Source organism: Marmota flaviventris, chromosome 1 (assembly GCF_047511675.1).
Source record: "Marmota flaviventris isolate mMarFla1 chromosome 1, mMarFla1.hap1, whole genome shotgun sequence".
Lineage (NCBI taxonomy): Eukaryota > Metazoa > Chordata > Mammalia > Rodentia > Sciuridae > Marmota > Marmota flaviventris.
The window spans coordinates 146,588,871-146,608,647 of NC_092498.1; the positions used below are offsets into that span (position 1 = coordinate 146,588,871).

A 19,777-nucleotide genomic window follows, 5' to 3' on the forward strand; every position below is an offset into this window, starting at 1 on the left:
CCAGTGTCATCACAAAGGTCCTCACTAATGGAAACAGAGGAGGGCAGGAGACGTGACAGTGGAGGCAAGGGTCAGAGATTTGAGGACACTACACTACAGGTAGCTGCTAGAAGCTGGAAAAGGCAAGGAGACAGATTCTGCCCTAGAACCTCTAGGGAGTGGACAGCCCTGTCTAGACTGATCTCAGCCCAGTAAAACCCATTTACGACTTCTGACCCCCAGAACTGTAAGATGATAAACTTGTGTTGTGTAAAAGCCACTACGTTGGTAATGATTTGTTACAGCAACAACACAAAACTCACACTCTTATTGAGCCCTGGCCCACACCTGGTTCTATTCCAATGTTAGCCATGTTTTAACTCTTTACTCCTCACAACAAGCCGATGAAGTAGATATAATTTATTATCCTCATTTTCTGATGAGGAAATTGAGGCCTAGGGAGGTTGAGTAACCTGCCAGTTGACAAATGGCTTCTGTTGCTCTCAATAGGGAGCTGGGGGAAAGAGACTGGCTTTATGCACCCAATATAACTCTCCGGAAAACATCACAAAAATAATGTAACAGGCAGTAGACTAGGATGCTCTCCCCACAGAAAGGACAAACTTAACCCCACACAGTGCTCATCCTGAGAAGCAGTTGACTAACCCCAGAGGAGATGCAAGTTCTCATTCAGGGCAGCCTCCCTCAGTGGTTGGTACCTGGGTACAAACCTGGCATCGGTGGAGGGCAGGCCCAGGTGATATCAAGCAAAGCCTCTCACACATGGAGGGACATGGCAGACCCCACCCCTTACGCACAGTCTGTCTTTGTCACCTTGCTCACAGGATTGTAGGACCCGGTAATCAATGACTCCTTGGGTCTTCCTGTCAGACAAGTTCTGCTTTCTGCTGCCCCAAATGACTTCCCTGCCTAAAAGAGGTCAGTTCCCTGCAGCAATGCAAAACACCTCTCTGCCCAATGACAAGGGCTGGCATGATCTGTGCTGGCTGGCTATCCCCCAGGGACAGTTCTGCACACTCACACCATGGAGCAGCCAAGAGCATCAACACCCTAAGTCCCACTGCTCTGTTCAAAATCTGACCCCAGCGCTCAAGAGCTGTGGGCCTTTCCAAGCCTCAGTTTCCTCGTCTCTCAAATGGAGACGATTCTCACCCTCCTTCAGAGTGCCTGGGACGGTTCAGTGGATGGTTCACACACGGCCCTCTGCACGGCGCCAGGCACCTCACGAGGGTTCAGTAAATGTCAAGCGTTACCATTATTGTTTTGTTTTCATTATTACTCCACGCAACTCTGTAAACAGCACGTGCCTCGCGAGCCTAAAACAGTTGCTTGAAATGGTAACACAGGGGGCTGAACGTGCTCTGTGCCATTATTCACATTAAAACAAATGGTGATTATTCACAGAAATAGGCAACAGGGAATGAAATCCAGAAATAAATCTTTTTAAAGATCTCATATTGGGCTAGAAATTTTAACACCTCTCAACAGCCTGTTTTCTAGCCAACACACACACACACGCACACACACGCACACACACACGCACACGCACACACACTTTCTCTTCGTTTTCATATGAGATGCAATGCTCTGCTGGCCTGGCCTTGAGTTTCCTCCACTATTTCCTTTATTCTTAGTGTATGGGGCAGGGAACAAGATCGACACCACCCAAGTGGGAGGAGTGATCCCTGGTCCTTCCGTAATCAAGGGTCACCCACATGTCACTAAGTCACAGACATGACATGCGTCAAGGTGACAACATGGGCCACAGCTCTTGGTGCCTCAGCACAAAATGGGCTCCCTTTAAAGAACAATTCCATGGGCCCGTGATGGGGGATGGGCGTGGCCCACAAAACTTAATGACACATGGAGGGCAGGCCTGGCCGGCCATGCTGGATGTTTACAGGGCCCTGCTCTGTGTACAAACAGACTGCTTATTCACAAAAAAGAAAAAGAAAGCATCTCTAGGTCATTCATTAACGGGGCCCCGAGCGGGGGAGATGTGCAGCCAGCACTCGCTGGGGACAGTGAGACAGCTCTCCTCGTCACAGAGGTCCAAATCCGCAGTCTGCTATTTTGATGCTTGACAAATGCTCACTGTTTAGAAGTTCTAAGTACAGCAATTAAGAGCTCTTCAAAATAAATACGCTAAAGAAATCATTTTTCTTAGAATAAATAAAAAAATCACATCTAAAAAAAGCTCTGGTAAAAAAAAAAAAATGCTGTGACTAAACCCAGCATAGAGCAATAGTCACATAAATAATAACAGGATTGGAGGGTGAGGCTGGAGGGTGGAGGGGAAAGGTCAACACGGCCTCCTCTAAATTCCCTGGTCCCCAGCCCCACTGCACCGTCTGCACCAAACACTGATGTGCAGGGCCCACCCAGTGCGAGTACAGCTGAAACCCACGGGCTGGGAGGGCAGCCTGGGCACCACCATTTTTATAAAGCTCCTAAGTGACTCTAATGCACAATCAGGATTGAGGACCGTCATGCTCATCAGAAGAAAGTGCTTGTGATTTAGGATCCAAGCATTCAAAACTCATAACTCTCCCCAGCATTTGGTTCCACGTGGCATTCGGGTTGGCCACTCGGTATCGGGGCCTTGTGTTCATTATTTGAGTGTGAGAACCCCATTTAACATTCAGCATGGTGGGCTATGAATTTCATTCAAGACAAAGTTCAGGCAGGAGACAATGAATCTCATTGACTATTCTAAAATATACCATCTCCATGAACTTCTAGAAAAAAAAATGTTAGACAGGTACAGCTCACTTAGAATATTTACCTTCTATTTATTTTTCTTGTAGACATGAAAATCAGTTCCTAGCACCAATGGCAAGCTCTCAATAGAGAGTTCTGAAGGAAAGAGATCCACACACTGCCAATAGACATTTTGAAATTCTATCATAATTCATTTTTATAAGATTTTCATTAGCCATCCTTCTGACTTTCAAAGCAATATCAAATCATTGCTGATAAATGTGTTATTCTAGAATTGAGCGTAATGTAAATCACTGCTCAAGAGCTTCCATCAATGCTGGCCTCAGAGCCACCAAACTATCACCAAACACAGCTTCTTGTTCTTCAAGCAGTGACTTGCTGGTCTTTGAAATCTTCCAAAAATGTTCCACTTCATCAAGCACAATATAATTTAAAGGCAGACACCACTACTGTTTTAAGGAGTCTGCAGAGACTCCTGCAGCTAGTCAGAACTCCAAGGCTCTGAGCAACGTGGTACTGAACTACAGCTATTCATCTAGTCATGAAGTTCCATTGACCCTGGAATGGGACAGAGTCTACCTGCTAGCTGGAGAGTCCTCCAAGAAGTGGCCTTTGTTTTCAAAATTCTTAAATGTCAACAAATATTTTTTATGCACTTCCATGAATATAAGCGGGGGAGGGCGAGAACACAAGGAGGCCACAATCCTGAGCCTCAGGAGCAGCACCTGCAGCCCAGCGCTTCCCAGCCAGAGCCATTGCATCCCCCAGTGGATGTCTGGCAGTGTCTAGAGACTTTATTTTCATGACTGGGGTGGGAATGCTATCAACACCTAGAGAAATACTATCATAATTCATTTTTATGAGATTGTCATTAGCCATCCTGCTCAACAACCTCCGCTGCCCAGGAGAGTCCCGACCACAAGATTCATCCAGCTCAAAAGGTCAGGAGCACCAAGCTGAGAAACTCTGCTGTAGAGGGTATAAGGTAAAGGGAGTGACAATCCAGGAGAGAGACCTCTTGCCATAGCCCACATCGTGAGGACTGGTGCCCGCTTTCAAAGCCCTCGCTATGTGCCGGGCACTATGCTCACCCTCCTCAGATTGTCCCCTGGATCTTCGGGAATCCTATGACCTGGTATCATCATCCGCATGGCCCCAGGCAGAGGAAGAGCTGAGGCCATAGCTTCTCCGCCTCCCGTCACATGACAATGATGATGGGCGGGCAGGTGCAGGGCAGCAGAGCTGGGGGTTCAGAGGGGAGGGCTCTGAAATCAACACTCATGAGTTCGAATCTTAACTCTGTCACTGCTGGCTAGACAGCACCAAGAAAAGTGCCACAGACGCTCAGAGGGGCAAGGGCGCGGAGGAAAGGGAGAATGGGTCACCGAGAGAAGGTGACCTCTAGCTGTGACGGGCTAAGCCTGAGCCCAGGACAACCTGGGGACCCAGGAACATCGATAAGCCAGGTCAGTCTACTGCCACCCCCGGAAACAGCTCAACCCACACAAGAGCTGCTCTCCCTCCATCGCCTGGAGGCTCAGGGGGGTAATTAAATGGGAAACAGGATGGATATTAGAACCAGACCGGTTCGTGCTCCGGGCTCACCGAGATGCAATACAATGAGGCTGCTAATAAAAGAACATGCAGCCTGCCCACACATTGCTTGCCTACTCCTCCCGGTCACATCTCGGATACACAGCCAGTTGTCCCCATGGAGAGAAACGGCACTTCTGAGCAGCGGGTGCATGCAGCCACCCACCCACACACAGCAGTGCTGTCTCTTCCAGCACGAAGCCAAGTTTGGGTTTTCCTTTTTTTCCAGCTTCTATTTTCTAGAAAAATTTACTCTGAAATCAACTTCTCTTCCTGATATACACATCTGCTTTATAATTATAGAGGCGCAGAGAGTATTGAGAGAGGCAGTGGCACACGACATGGGGAGGGGTGGGTTGGCAGCTGCCAGTGCGACACAGAGGACGTGTCTTCTTAACATGTATTAGACATGACCTAGAAACTGCTTCACATGGAACCTCAACATCGAAGTGAAAATGATTAAATGTGGTTTTCTCAATGATGGGCCTATAAATAATCCCACATCACCAGAAAGAATCCCTGAATAAAGCTCTTCACAGAATACTTCATATCAAAAGAGAATACAATGTGTCCTGTGTGAGTACTCACTGATCTCTGCTGTAATGATTAGGACCACTTGTGAGTATCAAGCCATTCACCGCTTCCCTGAGGAAGAGGACCGGATGCCTGCAAAATATGCTGCCAGATCCCATGTCACAAGTCACAGACATTCCTGAGATAGCCAAGGGCAGATGCTCCATGCTATAGTGAGAGTAATCAAAATTAGCTCAGCGAAGGGCCTCACCTTCATTGTGGTCAATGGCACTAAAAACTCATACATCCATAAGATGTAATGTGGTAGAAAAATTGTTAAAAAAACCCATCAGGATTCTGTTCCCCCAAAATATAGGGGCTTTTAAGATGCTGCATTCTGAAATTTGTGAACTAACTTTAAAAACCCATTTTAAAAGACACAGTGGTATCTGTCATGAGCACTTGGAAATATCGAAAACACTGCTCTCGCAAAGAGCTGCAGAGCCTGTCTAGCTTTGGGGCCACACACACACACACACCCCACATATATACATACACACACACACACACTCATACACCACATACACACACACCACATACATACACACACACACACCCCACATACATACACACACCCTCCCCACATACATACACACACACACCCCCCACATACACACACACACACCCCCACATACACACACACACTGATACACTCTACCAGCAGTGGTCTCCAGATAAATTAGAGCATTTGTTTTTAAATAATTAATATGTAGCTCAAAAATCAGTTAACAAAAATTATACTGTTAATAAAAGTATAGCTTCCTTATGAGATTTTTAACACATTTCCCACCTCTAAGCCAGCGCCTAGCTTTGCAGGCTAATTCATTGACACCTTTCCACCTCTTGCCTGAATAAGTACAACAACCTAACTTACCTCCTGAATCTCATCTCTCTACTGCTCAACAATGATCAGAGGGACCTTTGTAAATGAGGGACAGATACTCCAAATCACTTCTCAAAATCCTACAAAGCTTTCCTACTCAGGGTATTCAGAGCCATATTCAGGTTCGGCCAACCCCAACCCAACCATGCTTCCCATGATCCAGCTGCCCCAGTGGGCTTCTGTTCACTGGGACCCACAGGCTAGCCCAGCCTGGGGATCTCTGCCCTTTTACTCTCTGCTTGGAATACTCTTCCCATTTCTTTGGCAACCAGCTCCTTGTTATCATTCTGGCTGGACACACTGTGCAGCAGGAATGCTTCACTGCTGCCTCTCCCTTCCAAAGTGCTTGGCACACAGTAGGCTCTCAAATCTTTACTGAGTGGATGAACGAACACATGAATAAACGTCCATCTGTCCCAGCAGAAAGCAAGCTCCATGAAGATCCTGCGTTCACTGCCATGCCTCAGGCTCCAGCACAGAAGGCCTTCCTGAGTGGACCACTAAGTACTGGTTTCAGGCAGTTGAGTCACCACCCACAGTGACACAGGGAGCACCTATGAGGCGACTTGTAAGTCCATGCTGAGCACCTGCTCTGAGCATCGAAAGTGACCGTCCCAACTCAGTCCCCATCCCGGTTCTGATTTCTTCAGAGCCCGGCCTCCATCTGAAACCGTCTCACATGTGTACTGACCGCCCTGAGAACACTGGCCTGAGAGGGCAGGGAACTGGCTGTCTGGCTCACAGCTGGGCCACAGCTTAGAACAGAGAACCTGAGGAGTGAAGGAATGAATGAACAGACGAAGGGCGAGCCAGCACTTCTGTGTCCCTGGAGGCTGCAGTTTAAAGGCCACAGTGGATCAAAGGAATCCAAAATGAGAAGGACAGGGCACGGACACTGGCACCAAAGACCCTTCTGGCCTCCGCATCAGAGATGACCTATATTGGTTCTGAGACGGCAATGTCACAGTGACGCGCACACTCTCCATTCAGGGGACACTCAAACTCACAAAAGGGGGTGGGAGGACGTGACATCCATGCTGGGCACAGAACACAGTTTCCACTGGAACCAGATTGTGCCGGAACCTCGGGAGTGTTTCATGGAATACACAGATTTAACCAACACATCATCGACTCCATTCAGAGTGAAAAGTTGGATGGAGATATTAGGACATCTGTCAGACACCCCACGTGGAGTTGGAGTCTCTCAATGGGCAGAAACCAGTGAGATGTCTTTATAGAGTGGAAGCAAAGGGAAAAGGAGAGTCGACAGCACCCCAGCCCCAGCCCCACCCCCAAATAACAATAACTACCATGAAATGAACACCCGTCCCTAACGAGAGCTCCATGCATCTCCCCAGGAAACCTACCAGAGAGGTTCTATTATACCTCCCACTTTAGAGGTGAGAGAGCTGAGGCTGCAAGAAGTGAAAGGCCCTGTTCACACAACTAGGAAGAGGTGGAGCCCAGATCTGAACCCAGGTCTCTCCAATTCCAAAGCCTGGACTTTCAATGGTATGCTATAGTTTGCTCCTAAAAATAAAGCTTTCATCAGCTGTAAAGCTAAAAGTTGGAAAAAGTGGCCACCCTCTGCTATATGCAAGCTCTGTGAGCTTCCAGAAGTAACCCAAGCTTCATGGTCACCAGCTTTCTTATCTGTAAAATGACGAGTGTTTCCGGGACTAAATGAGAATGCTTACTAAGCACTTAGAACGGGGCCTGGTACACAGTGAACTCTCGGGAAAGCCACGCTTTCACCTTGATTATCAGACAAGTGCATAATCTTGTGTGACCTAGCAAAGTCATGGCTGGTAGAGGCAGGGTTGGGAGACAGAGGTCTGGAGGCAACTAGATTCAAGGCTAAGTCTCAGATTGGTTATTACTTGCGAAACTTCAGGAAAGTAAGCTAAGCTTCCAAGCCTCGGTGTTCTCATCTGTAAAACAGGGATGATATTAGCCACTTCACAGAGCTATGGTGAGATCAGGAGGACTGAGTGAGATAATGCATGTAAAACCCCCAGAATAAATAGCTCTGGATACACGGGAGGTGCCTCCAAAAAGAGGCTTTCGTTAACAGGTACATGAATTGTGCAGAAGGATTTGGCATCATCCCTGGCCACACTAGTCTAATTCAATTCAATAAATGTTACACCTGCCAGGGGCAAAGCCCTGTCTCAGGCAAAAGAAGAAAGACCTGGTTCTGCCTCAGTGAGCCTGGGGTAGTTTGGCCAGACCCAGGGAACAAGGAGGAGGTTCAACTGAAGAGGCAGGCTAGGGTCCTGGCATACCAGGCTTGAATGTCAAGTTCAGGAGAGGCCATTAATTCTATGCATACTGGAATGCTGTTGAAGGTCTCAGCAGGCAAATGATATCATCCAACCTATGCTTTGGAAGAATTCCACCCTCTGGAGAATGGAGTACAGCCAGGAAAGCCTGAGGCAGAGCAATCAGTTAGGAAGCAACTGCAACAGTCCAAGCAAAAGTCCATTAAGGGTGACAGTGAGGACAGAACAGTGCGCACAGACGCAAGTATCTCCGAGGTACAACGTGGAGGACTTGGCAACTGATGATAGGCAAAAAGAGTTAGAGATGACTCCATTTTCTTGCCTAGAAGGGTAGGGAAGTGGGGGGCGGTTCTGAAATAAAATTAGGAAGAAGGCCAAGGGGGAAGTGGGAGTTAAACTCAAGGAATGGAATGAGATCACCAAGAACAAACTAGAAAGAGAACTGAGGACGGAACTTCAGGTGATGGGGACTCATTTTAAGGGCCTGAAACAAAGATGGTGGCCACAGAATTGGAAGGGAAACCCAGTATCCAGAATGCAGAGGAGACAGAGCAGAAAGCCATCCAGAAAAAATAATTAATAGTGTCACATGACGAGGTGGACACCACTGGATTTGGGGGCTGAATGTCACCAGCGGCTTCTGATAAGTCATTTCAGTAGAGGCATGGAAGAAGAGGAATGGAATAGAGACAGTTCTTTCAGGACGTTTGTCAGAGAGGAGAGGAGATGACAGGCGAGTAAAGGGAACCGAGAGGAATCCACTTCAGCAGAGAGGAGTTGCCAAACTGGCGCGGAGCTCGAGAACATGTAGCACCATTTAGTCAATGACTGCCTTCGTACGGGATCCGAGGCAACCATGCAAATTAGCAAGTGTAGGCCAGCACAAAACACACTTGACAGATCTTCTGAGCCTAATCTTTAGAACTGGGATGGGACTGTTGGATCTGATTTCCTAAAGGTATCTTTAAGACAAGTGAGAAGGCGGCAGAGTGGTCCTGCCAGGGCTGCAAGGCAGCACGCACAGTCTAAATAGAGAACAGAATAAGGCAAACAGCAGAACAGGATGTGCTTGACTAGGAGAAAGAAGAAGTTGAAGGAGAAGAGGAAAATCAACACAACTCGCCCAGGCAAGCGTCAGACATGCAGTCCAGACGACAGTGGGACAGAAACAGCACAGGGCACTTGAGGGCAGCCACCCTGAGCAAGGACTTGTTATGGTTTCTTAACTTATTTGGAAAATACAGCAGATACATGCCTTCGGGTACCAGAGAAGACACTGTCATTGTTGCTGACTATTAAAAAAAATCAAATCACAGATGAAACTCTGCAATAGGGATCTGGGCAGCAAGCACAATGTCAAAGAGCCTTTGGCTGCATGTGGAAGGAAAGCAATCATTAAAGAGATGATCCTCCAACTCCCAAGTATTTCAATAAAAAGGGACTGGTTGGAGAATTGCGGCCCTCTTCCGCCAGAATGAGTTATCTCAGGCAGATGGGAGGCACCTGGAAGGATAAAACAAACATTTGAGGAGACATGATCCGAGAGCCATCACAAAACTGAGATTTGCTCCCACAAAAGTGACTTGGATCAGCTCATCAAAGGCTTGCTGAGCAGTTATGGACGATCAGCTTGAAGCCTGGTAAGAATCAGGTCAAGGCGGTTTGCTGTCGTCGTTGAGCCTGCACTCCAGCAAGCAAGAACTCTCAGGAAGAGCGGGCACAGCACGTGTCATGCGCATGCGTGCACACATACCAGGTGAGAGTCTCTAGAGGAGAAGAGGAAGAAATAGAGAAATCCAATAGCTCTACAGTCCACCTACTCAACAAACCCACAGAAATGGAAAACAAAGCCCAGCATTCAGACCTGCCTGGCAGCTCCCCTGATCTCACGATCTCCCTGCCCCAAATGCATGGCTCTTCATTCCAACCATGGCCTCCGCTTCTGACAAGCATGTGACCCTGAGCATCCTACACAAAGTTCCTGATTTTTCCGGCCTGTGGCATTTATACGTGGCAGTGGAGCACAGAGGCTATGAGACTCTGGAGCCACACTGCCCGGGCTCAAGTCCTGACTGAGCTACCAAAAGCCGCAAGATCTTGGGCAAGCTGCTGGGTCTTCATGCCTCAGTTTCCTCACATGCAGAACGAGAGTGATGCGTCCACATTCCTCTTTGACTGCTGTGGAGTTTAAATGAGTTAATCTGTGCAAAGAGCTCAGAGCAGGGCCTAGTGAAGAGTCAGTACCCTGTAAGCTATTGTTATCACTCTGCCCACCTGAAATTCTCTCTGCCTTCCTCTCTACCGATCCAAATCTGTGGCCTTTTAAAGAGCCAACCCAAATATCTCCCTTCCATTAGCACACTTGTAAGCCTGGTGCCAGCACGTGTGTTTACTGAGGGCCTATCCTGTCCTGAGCTCCAGGAAGACCAGAATAAATAAGCCCCAGCCGAGCCCTGGAAATCCCAATCTACACAGGGAAACGAACAGACATTCCAAGAAGGATTATCATTGTCATTTGGCAAGAACTGTGAGTTGGCAGTACCCATTAAGTGCCCCCTGTTACATTTTGCCTTACTCTCCTAACTTGCCTTAAGCGGGTAATGTCCAATTTGTACCACGCTGTTCTGCAGCAAAGGTGTGTGCTTTGTGTTCTCTGAATAGTTTCAACAAATCTGCTTTGACAGAGAACACCAGAATGGGGAGGGATCTTGTAATTCTGTCCCCCACAGTCTACTCTTCTCCAATGGCCACCTTTTGCCAGTGAGGATTTGGCAACTGCAGGTTAATCTTGCCCTTGGTCAAGGTGGTTAAGCACTTCCCGGAGAAAATTCCTAAGGGCTGGGAAGCTGGGTTTGGGTCTGATGTGACTTTAGACTACCTAATATTTGCCAAGTCCTTTCCAAATCCTCTTGGCAGAAAGATAGACACAAACATAGACTGGTGTACTCGTAAGAACAAAAATAACGACAACGAACATTTATTGAGGCTTTCTCATGCACTGGATATTAGAGCAAGGGCTTTGGGTGTTTCATCCAATCCTCCTACCTTCCTACAGAGAGGCACCACTGCTACCCCACTTCGCAGCTGAGGTACCTAACTTACATAGAAGCCCCAGCAGAGCAAGAGGAGGCATCAAAACTGGCTTTCTGGAAACTTCGAAAGGTGGGGTGGTGGTGACTCTTCATTCCTCCACCGTGGCTGCACAGCTGGTCCCATCACTACAGTCAGATCCACCCAGAAGGAAAGAGCCTGCGGGCAAAAGGAAGAGAAGGCCCCCTTCCTAAAGCAGGGCCCCCAGACACCATGAGCCCACAAACCCAGTGTCGCCAAGATCCCAGTGCTCCTGCAAGATTGCCAACTTCTCCAAACACAGAAAACCAGCTTGTGTGGAACACACCAGAACCAACTGGTTTTTACCTTGTAGGTCCCCACCTTCTGAAGGCCTGCAGAAATGCACTGTGTGCCAGCAAGAGTTCAAATGAGGCAGTGCCTCAACCTAAGTGGAAGGAGGAAGGATGCAGAGAAATGTGCCCCATGCTGACGGGGAGGCAAGAATGCTGGGGTCCATTTATTTTTAAACCTTGAACACACTGAGATTTCTGTCACTACTCTACTATTGTAAAGTTCAAGCAAACAGTTCAAGGAACAACTGGGCATTCAGAGCTTAGGAATTTCATTTGGGGTTTCTGTTGGCTAAAAAGGAAAAGAGGCACCAGAAAGACTCTGTCTAAAACTCACCTTCCCATAGTGCCGCCCCAAAGACAACCAGGCCTAGTTCCCCACGATCCCTCCTGCTCTCCCCAACCCAGGCTGCCAGGAACTCCCCCGTCTGCCTCATCCACTGAAATGCTGAGATCAAGATCGCTGCTAAACCTAAAATCAGGATGCACTCAAAGCTGGCTGGGGTCCCCCATCAAAAAAAAAAAAAAAAAGATCGTAAAAAGTGAGAAGCAACCACAACAGTAAAAATTATTTCGTGGCCAGAGTCTCTGTGAAAATTCCTCGCTCATTCAGCTCCACCTCCAAATGTTTCATTCAATTCACTGGCAACAAATGTGGGGTCAATTTTCCTGGCACAGTACAGAAGCATCTGCAGTTGCCTCCGTGGTGTGAACAGTGAGTAACGGCACAGGTAATCGGCGTGTGTAAATAAAACCTGTGATGCCAAAAACACGGAGAGAGAGGAAAGGAAACTCAGGAAGACCCTAGAGGTCACTGGGTGGCAAAGGTGACTCCTCCGGGAAATGCCTCCCCCCTGCAAATTAATTCCCAAACTGCACGTCAACAGAACCGCAGGAGCTGCTAAGCAATGTCATCCCTACGTCTCTTTTATTGGATTTCTAATTGATCCTAATCTGACATGTCCAGGGTCACCTACATCCAACAGGTGGAGAGCATTAGGAAATGATGCTGTAGGTTGCATCCACAGAGCTGCCCTTGGCACAGCAGCCAAGTCCGACGACAGCATCACAGAACCAGATGAGAGAGGAAAGAAAATCTTTCTGACTCCAACCCCAAATTGGCATGGAAAAGGCACTGGAGTTCCTCAAAGATGGGAATACACCAATTCCATCCTCCAGAGAACAAACACACAGTTTTGTCTGTATGGACTGTTTTTTGTTGTTTTTTTTTTTTTAATGAGAATCGTATTAAACATTCTGTCGGGGCATTAACAGAAGCTCATTGGATGCTCCAGAGAGAGACTTTGAACTCCCAAAGGTGAAATCACAAATCTTCAGACACAGTAAGCAACATAAACACATTCTGGGAGAAAGGACCCTGAGTAAATAAAATCAAGAAATATTTATCTAGGACCCGGGCCTTAACACTGAGATGCCCTGTCAGGGAGCTCCCTCAGCTGAGCTTTCTGGGAGCAGCAGGAAGACACAATTAGAGTCTTCCTGAAAAATAAGCAATTAATCACACATGCTTCAGATTAATTGCAGTGCCTGAAATCCTCCTTACCATTCTCCCTTTGCCCCTGAAATCCAACTCCCCAGTGTCCTCACCGATTGTTCAGATCAAGATTACCACCCTAAGCCAGCGCTCGCCCTGACCCAACCAGCCTACTGCCAACCGCAACTACGACTCCCCACACGCCTCCTTCCAGCCCGCTCAGTGACCTTCAGTGTGTCGTGAGTGTCAAGGTGGCACTGCCCACAGGGCTAGCATCCTTCAACGCTGGGCCTCCACTCCTGCCCTGCTCTGACACTGATGCAACCTCCCAGCCCAGCTGGGCCACCGCAAATCCATCCGACGGCACATTCAACAGCTAGTCAGGGTGCTGCCTCTCCTACCACCGTCCAGATTGCTTTGGGAGGTAGAGCAAAGAATCCAGAAAGGCACATCCAACGCGCCCAAATTTTCAACGTGATCTCCAGCAAGAGAATAAAGAAAGCCCACCTCAACATGGCCCACATAAAAACCTCTCCCAAATTCAACCACAGCCCACGGCCCTATCCCATATCAAATGCCCAAATCCCCATAATAATCTGAAATCTTTTCAGGAACCTCACAGTCAAAACGGCACCCATGGGGAGACACCATCCAGGAACCAGTACGACATCCCTTCAAATTGATATCTAAACTACAAATACAACAAACAGGGAATGGATGCTGCCAAGGAGAAAATCAAATTCTGCTTATCTCCTAAGTGGGCACCAACTAATTACCCAACATCACCCCCAAGAGCCTCAAAGTGAGGGAGTCGAGGTGCCTGGGGAACAGCACAGTCGGTCTAAGACCTTCCTGGGGAACTTGCTTCTCTGAAAACGGAATGGCATCAAGCTCCCACATCCAGAGACTACTGCATTTTGCAGAAATTCTAGGAGACTGGAAGCCAGGACCCTCCGATCCAAACACAGCGTAAATGCATTTTTCAATAGCTTTTTGTTAAGAAAGGAGAAAGACCTGCTAGGTCAAGGTGTTTGCAGCGATATTTATATTTCCATTTTCCAGTTTCCTGGTTGGTTTGCCCCCACACCCCCCCCCCCCGCCCTCATGAAGCCCAGTTTCTGTGAATCAGTGACTCGGCTACATCACTCTCTCTCCTGGTGGCTCCCACTGACGGGGCTTTCTCTGGCCGCCAGTGCTCTCCTGGCTCAGAGGCTCAGCTGCCAGATCCCTGATCTTGCAGCATACTTGGAGAGCAGCCGAGCATCGTCTCTCTGTTAGAGCTCTGGTTCAGCCACTTGCAGCTCAGTTAAACCCATCAGGAAACCTTTAGCTCAGGAGCCACAGTTTGGAGGATTCTGTCAATACGGCAAGACAGCAACCATCCACCCACTGGAGACAGACAGATACAGAGATGATGGATACAGAGATGGGCAGCTCGTCTTAACTCCTGCACGATTTCCCTTTGACCAAAAATCTGCACTGCTAGAAATCCACTCTCTCCTCCTCACTAAAGACGACCAAAGACTGGAAAACTAGCCCAAAGTAACGAATTCACAATGATGATGCCACAAACAGGAGCAGGCACCTCACAGGCTGCAAAGCGAGGATATTAACAGTCTAGCCCCCCCAAAGCCCAAACAGGTAGCCTGCTCTCCAAATGCAGACAGATCACCAGCCTCCCTCCGCCGCACTCCCCCACCCTCCCACCGCCACCGCTGCCACCACCACCTTTGGCTCTGTTTGCCGTGCAGGCAAATGCAGGTCCCCCAGAAAGTCCAATTTTCACTTACTCAGATCTACCAAGAATCCCCAGTGCCTTGCTGTACGAAAACCCCACAAACGGCAGTTCTTCGCCCGAGAAACCCGAGGGGCTCAGCTGGCACGGAGAGGATGAAACCCACGAATTCTTCTCTGGTTCATCAAAATTGGAGGTGTCATCATCAGACTTGAGGGTGGGGACGAAGGGGGGAGGCGCTGGTTAAAGAAAAACAAGAAGAGGTGGGAGAGAAAAAAAATTTCAGATGGATTCCACACTGTTGCAGAGCAGAGCGTCTGACTCCTTCGGCGTTGGCGACAGCACTGCAGCGCCTGCTTTCAATCTAGCTCCTCGCAGCAGACCCAGCCTGGCTCCTACAGCAACAAGAGATTAACCCCTTCCCTGCCAACATGGCCACCGACCCGCAGACAGGCTGCCTCCCCGGCGGGGGCAAAGTGAAGAATAAACTCAAACAGGTCACCCGGTGCCACACAAGTGCTGGACCACTCACAAGAGCCCCTGCCTGACATTTCCAGAAGGCTGCTGGTGGGGCATCAGCTGGCTGGTGCCAGGTGACCTAACCCTACCTAGTCTCTCCTGGTCTGAGTTATTAACATCGAGTGTTGATCAGTGAAATGAGATGGAAAGTCTCTATCGTGGATTAACCAGAAGAGGAGGAAGGAACAGAAAAGGGGACTTGGGAGGTTTTGAGACTCAGGCTGGATACCACCGCAGTGGACTTCACTCATCTCTGGAGGAGTCTGCTAGGAGATCTCAAGAACCACTTTTTTTTTTTTTTTTTTTTTTTTAAGTTCATCACCCCTCCTCCCCAGCGCAATCATGCCCCTGGAATCCACTGCAGTTTAATCAGCATAATGAAACACCAGCCAAGTAAAGTTCCTCCTGGTGCGGAGGGTGGGTGCACAGAGGGGCAGCTGGGCGCGGGTCCTACCTCTTTACGGCATGACTCCTGGCTAGGGTGCACCACATCCTCTCTGCTCCCTGCCACCTACTGAGCTCTCCCGCTCAGGGAGGTAGACACCTGTCCATCAGTCACCAGGAGGCTGCCCATCACCGGGGGCTCCCAGGGGTACCTCCAGCCAGAAGCGTTACTATGGCTGCCGGCTGGGGCGTCCGTGGTGGGCCGGCCGGGGGGCAGGTGGCCAGCCGGCATCACATCCCCCGCAGTGCAGGCTGCACGCTCCCCACTCTGAGGCGCGTGCTCTGGCGGTAACCCCACCTGGCCGATCTGAGTGACAGAGCGGCATGAGTCACTGCCCGCCAGGGCTCGCTAGAGCTCCCCCTAGGACAGTTGTCACAGCCCTTCACAGCCCAGGCTTCTTTTTTAACTCCTTCTTTTCTGGACAAAGCTGTAGGCCAGATAGGAGCAGCTCTCCGTTTTCCACTTGCAGACTCAAAAAAACTCCGGCTGTCTCGAAAGCACCCCAGGACAACATCCGGAGCCATGCTGAGAAGGAACCCGGTGGTGAAGGGACCTGGAGGAGTGAGGGTATGAGCAGAGATCTGGCTGCTGGGAAAAGTGCAAAAGAACATTCTCAGAGCTTCAGGTGCACTGGGATGAGGTGGGAGAGGTAGGAAGATGGAAAATGGAAAATGTGCACTACCAGAAAATTATCTAACACCTCCAAGCTGCCTCAAGAGAATTTGAATCTTCCCTGTAAGAATTACATGCTTAATACTTTAAAACTTAGCTGATGGGAAGAAAATTTAGATTGAATGCTTCAGCCCATATCCCATGTGTACGTCCATCAATACAAGCTCAAATCCAATCCAAGTTCAATTACTCAATAGCTTTTTCGAAAGGAAAAAATTAGGGGAAATTATAATTCATAATGATCAAAAAGATAAGTTTCCCATCCCATAATAAGGAAACTTAGATAAAGAGAGGAAATTTATGCAGAGAGATTTGCAGTTGACACTAATTAGGAACACAGTGGTTAATAGCACATGCACTAAAATCTGAGTTAAAATCCCAGCTCTACTACTTACGGGCTGTGTGATCCCAGGAAAATCACTTAACCTCTCTGTGCCTTTAGCTACAACATAGGAATAACTACTTCAAAGGGGTGTTGAGAGGTTTAAATAAAAGAGCCCATATAAAGAGCTTGGCACAGCTCTTAGCATACAGCTAATACCCATAAAGACTCTTTGCCATTATTATTATTGCTCACATGAGGTGCACTTTTATGGCAGATCTTGCAGTTATTAGGAGTGAGGTACAGTAGAATCTCTACTGAATATTTTCTCCTGTGCAAGGCACAGACCCATCAAGGTGAATGTTTATGTTAATCCTATCGTATCATTTAATTCCTAGCAGAAGCTTAATTCCCTTTCCACTATATACTAATTCATCTTTAGGAGACTAAAATAGAATTCCATTTCTGAGTGAAGAGTATGATTAATAGAGGGGTAGGAGCCACACTCTGAGAAATAATTATGACTTTTGAGTTTCTATACTATAAAATAAGATTCATCCATAAAACTCCGTCATGCTCAAAGTACCTTAATGTGGTCAAGATTGGAAAGAGGGCTGGATCATTTTCACATTAAAAGAAAGGAGAAGTCATTGTGAAATTCTCCAGCTAGTAACAGGTAAGATGTTCAAAAATGAAAAGGTAGGTTGCAACCTCTAGACAGGTAAGTGCAAGAGGAACTCTGAAAAGAAGGGCTTTGCAAGACCACATTTATGCAGGGCAAAGCCAGAGAGAAATGGAGGAAATGAAAATAATATGCTCTCCAAAAAGTGCTGGGGATGCTCGGCAGGGTCCTTTAGTGGAAAAGAAATAAGGCAGCTAGGAGAAACCATGGTCTCAGGTGGGGTGTCTACATTCACAGTATCCTGCACAGTGTGAGAATCACAGTTTAGGAAATTATCAAGAGGACTGTTCTCTTAGAACACTGGCAGCACAAGTGGAAAATGACTTACAGGGACACTTTCACAGCCCAGGGCACACAGGAGGTTGGTGTCTGCCTGTCTGCCTGCCTGCCTGTCTGCCTGTCTCCCTCTCCCTCTTTCACACACACACACTCTCTACCATGAAAGAACAGGAGCAGACACAAGAAAGGAGAGAATTTACCCTCCAAAAGCTGTAGCTAAAAGAAAAATCTGAAATGGATCATAAAATAAATTTGAATTTATTACCAATGTAAATGAGTAGAAATTTGAATAAAAGAATAAGACTCTTTGAAAAAGAACCAAGCTTTGGGGCTAGGGTTATGGCTCAGCAGTAGAGTGCTCGCCTCACATGTGCAAAGCCCTGGGTTTGATCCTCAGCACTACATAAAAATGAATAAATAAATAAATAATAAAGGTTATTGTGTACAACTACAAAAAAAAATAAATATTGAAAAGAAAAAGAACCGAGCTTATTTTTGAACGGAACAGAACTTCCAGAAATGAAAAGGACTGTTGAATTTAAAGTTTAAAACTCACTAGATATGTTAAATAGCCAGGTTAGATACAGCTGAAGAGAAACTTAGTGAACTAGTGATTAGATCTGAGGAAATCACATAGAGCCATGATACTCAAAATGTGATCCATAGACTGGAAGCATCACCATCGCCCAGGAGCTGGCTAGAAGTGCAGAGTCTCAGGCCTAACTCCACTGAATGACAACTTGCAGCCTAACAAGATCCTCAGGTGATTTATAGGGATTTGTGATTGAGAAGCACTTGTGTAGAAGGCAACACCCAATGACAAAGAGATGGGAAACCTGAGAGCCTGGGAGACAAAGAACCACATAGCTGAACACACTTTTAACAGGGGACCAGCAAGAGACAGTAGCAAAGTCGCTTAAAGTCTGGATGCCACACTTCAAAACAATTATGTAAAGCTCCGTCAAGTCTAACACCTACCAAAGTAGAGATCACATCTATCTTAGGAAGTAATTCTCCGGTTCCTTGTGCCTTATGAAAAAATGTTTCTTTTTGATCCTCATAAACCCAACCAACCCCCTTTTTGTCTTTTAAAAACATCACTGGAGGGCTGGGGTTGTGGCTCCGTGGTAGAGCGCTTGCCTAGCATACATAAGGCACTGGGTTCGATTCTCAGCATCACATAAAAATAAGTAGATAAAGTAAAAAAAAAAAAAATATATATATCTATCTCACACTGGGCTGGGCTGGGCTGTAGTTCAGTGGTAAAGTACTTGTCTGGCATTCATAAGGTCCTGGGTAATCTATGGCATTACAAAAACAGCAGGGGCTGTGAGGTTTTAATAGGTTATTGAAATCATACCAATTGGTTTTGATGGAGGTACATATGGCAATCCAGCATACAGAGTAGTACCAGGCACATAGTAGGTACACATAATATTTTTAATATGTTTTTTAGTTGTAGATTGACACAATGCCTTTATTTATTTATTTTTATGTGGTGCAGAGGATCAAACCCAGTGCCTCACACGTGCTAGGAAGAGCTCCACCACTGAGCTAAGCCCCAGCCCCCTCAATAAATATTGAATAAGGAAATATATAATTAGACGGCTTGAATAAGGGTCTTACAAAGAGAGCACCTAGCATAATACAGACCACAGAGGCATTTGATGTTTGAATTAAATGAAGAGGCTTTGATAATCGAGATTGTTCCGTCTGAAAACTATGTTAATGAGTACCTCCGTTCCTATCTCCTGATACAGTGCTATGAGATCATCAGCTCTCTCCGCCACAGGCCCACTGCCCTCACCAACGACAAGGAAGAAGTCATACATCACGCTCTGGGGTTCACTGGCAAAAGCCACTAGGGGGGAAAAAATCTTTCCCCGTATAGTTTTTAAATAAGTTAACCTGTTTGAGGTGACATCAGGACATATTCTCCTTAGTGGCAAAGGCTATACAAGTAACGTTTTAAGGATTTTTTTTCTTTTTTTTTTCCAGCAATAAGATAGATGGCAGAACAAGGCTTTCAGAAACAAAGAGCTATTTTAAGAACTGTGGTTAATTTCTCTTCTATAAATTCTCTTTCTCTCTTCTATCTCCCCCTTTTTTTAATACTGATATTCATTAAAAACCTTGGGGGGGAAATTTATCATCTTCAAAAATATTTTTAAAAAA

The 19,777-nt window shown here is 47.1% G+C and overlaps 1 protein-coding gene across 1 annotated transcript in view; it reads right to left on the minus strand.

Annotated features, from left to right (window-relative positions):
• Positions 1 to 19,777, minus strand: part of Cit (citron rho-interacting serine/threonine kinase) — a 157,950-nt gene that overhangs the window by 79,879 nt on the left and 58,294 nt on the right. The window contains exon 10 of the mRNA XM_027923229.2: positions 14,739 to 14,922. Within this exon, the coding sequence (XP_027779030.2) occupies positions 14,739 to 14,922 (184 nt within the window). The remainder of the gene's footprint in view (positions 1 to 14,738; positions 14,923 to 19,777) is intronic.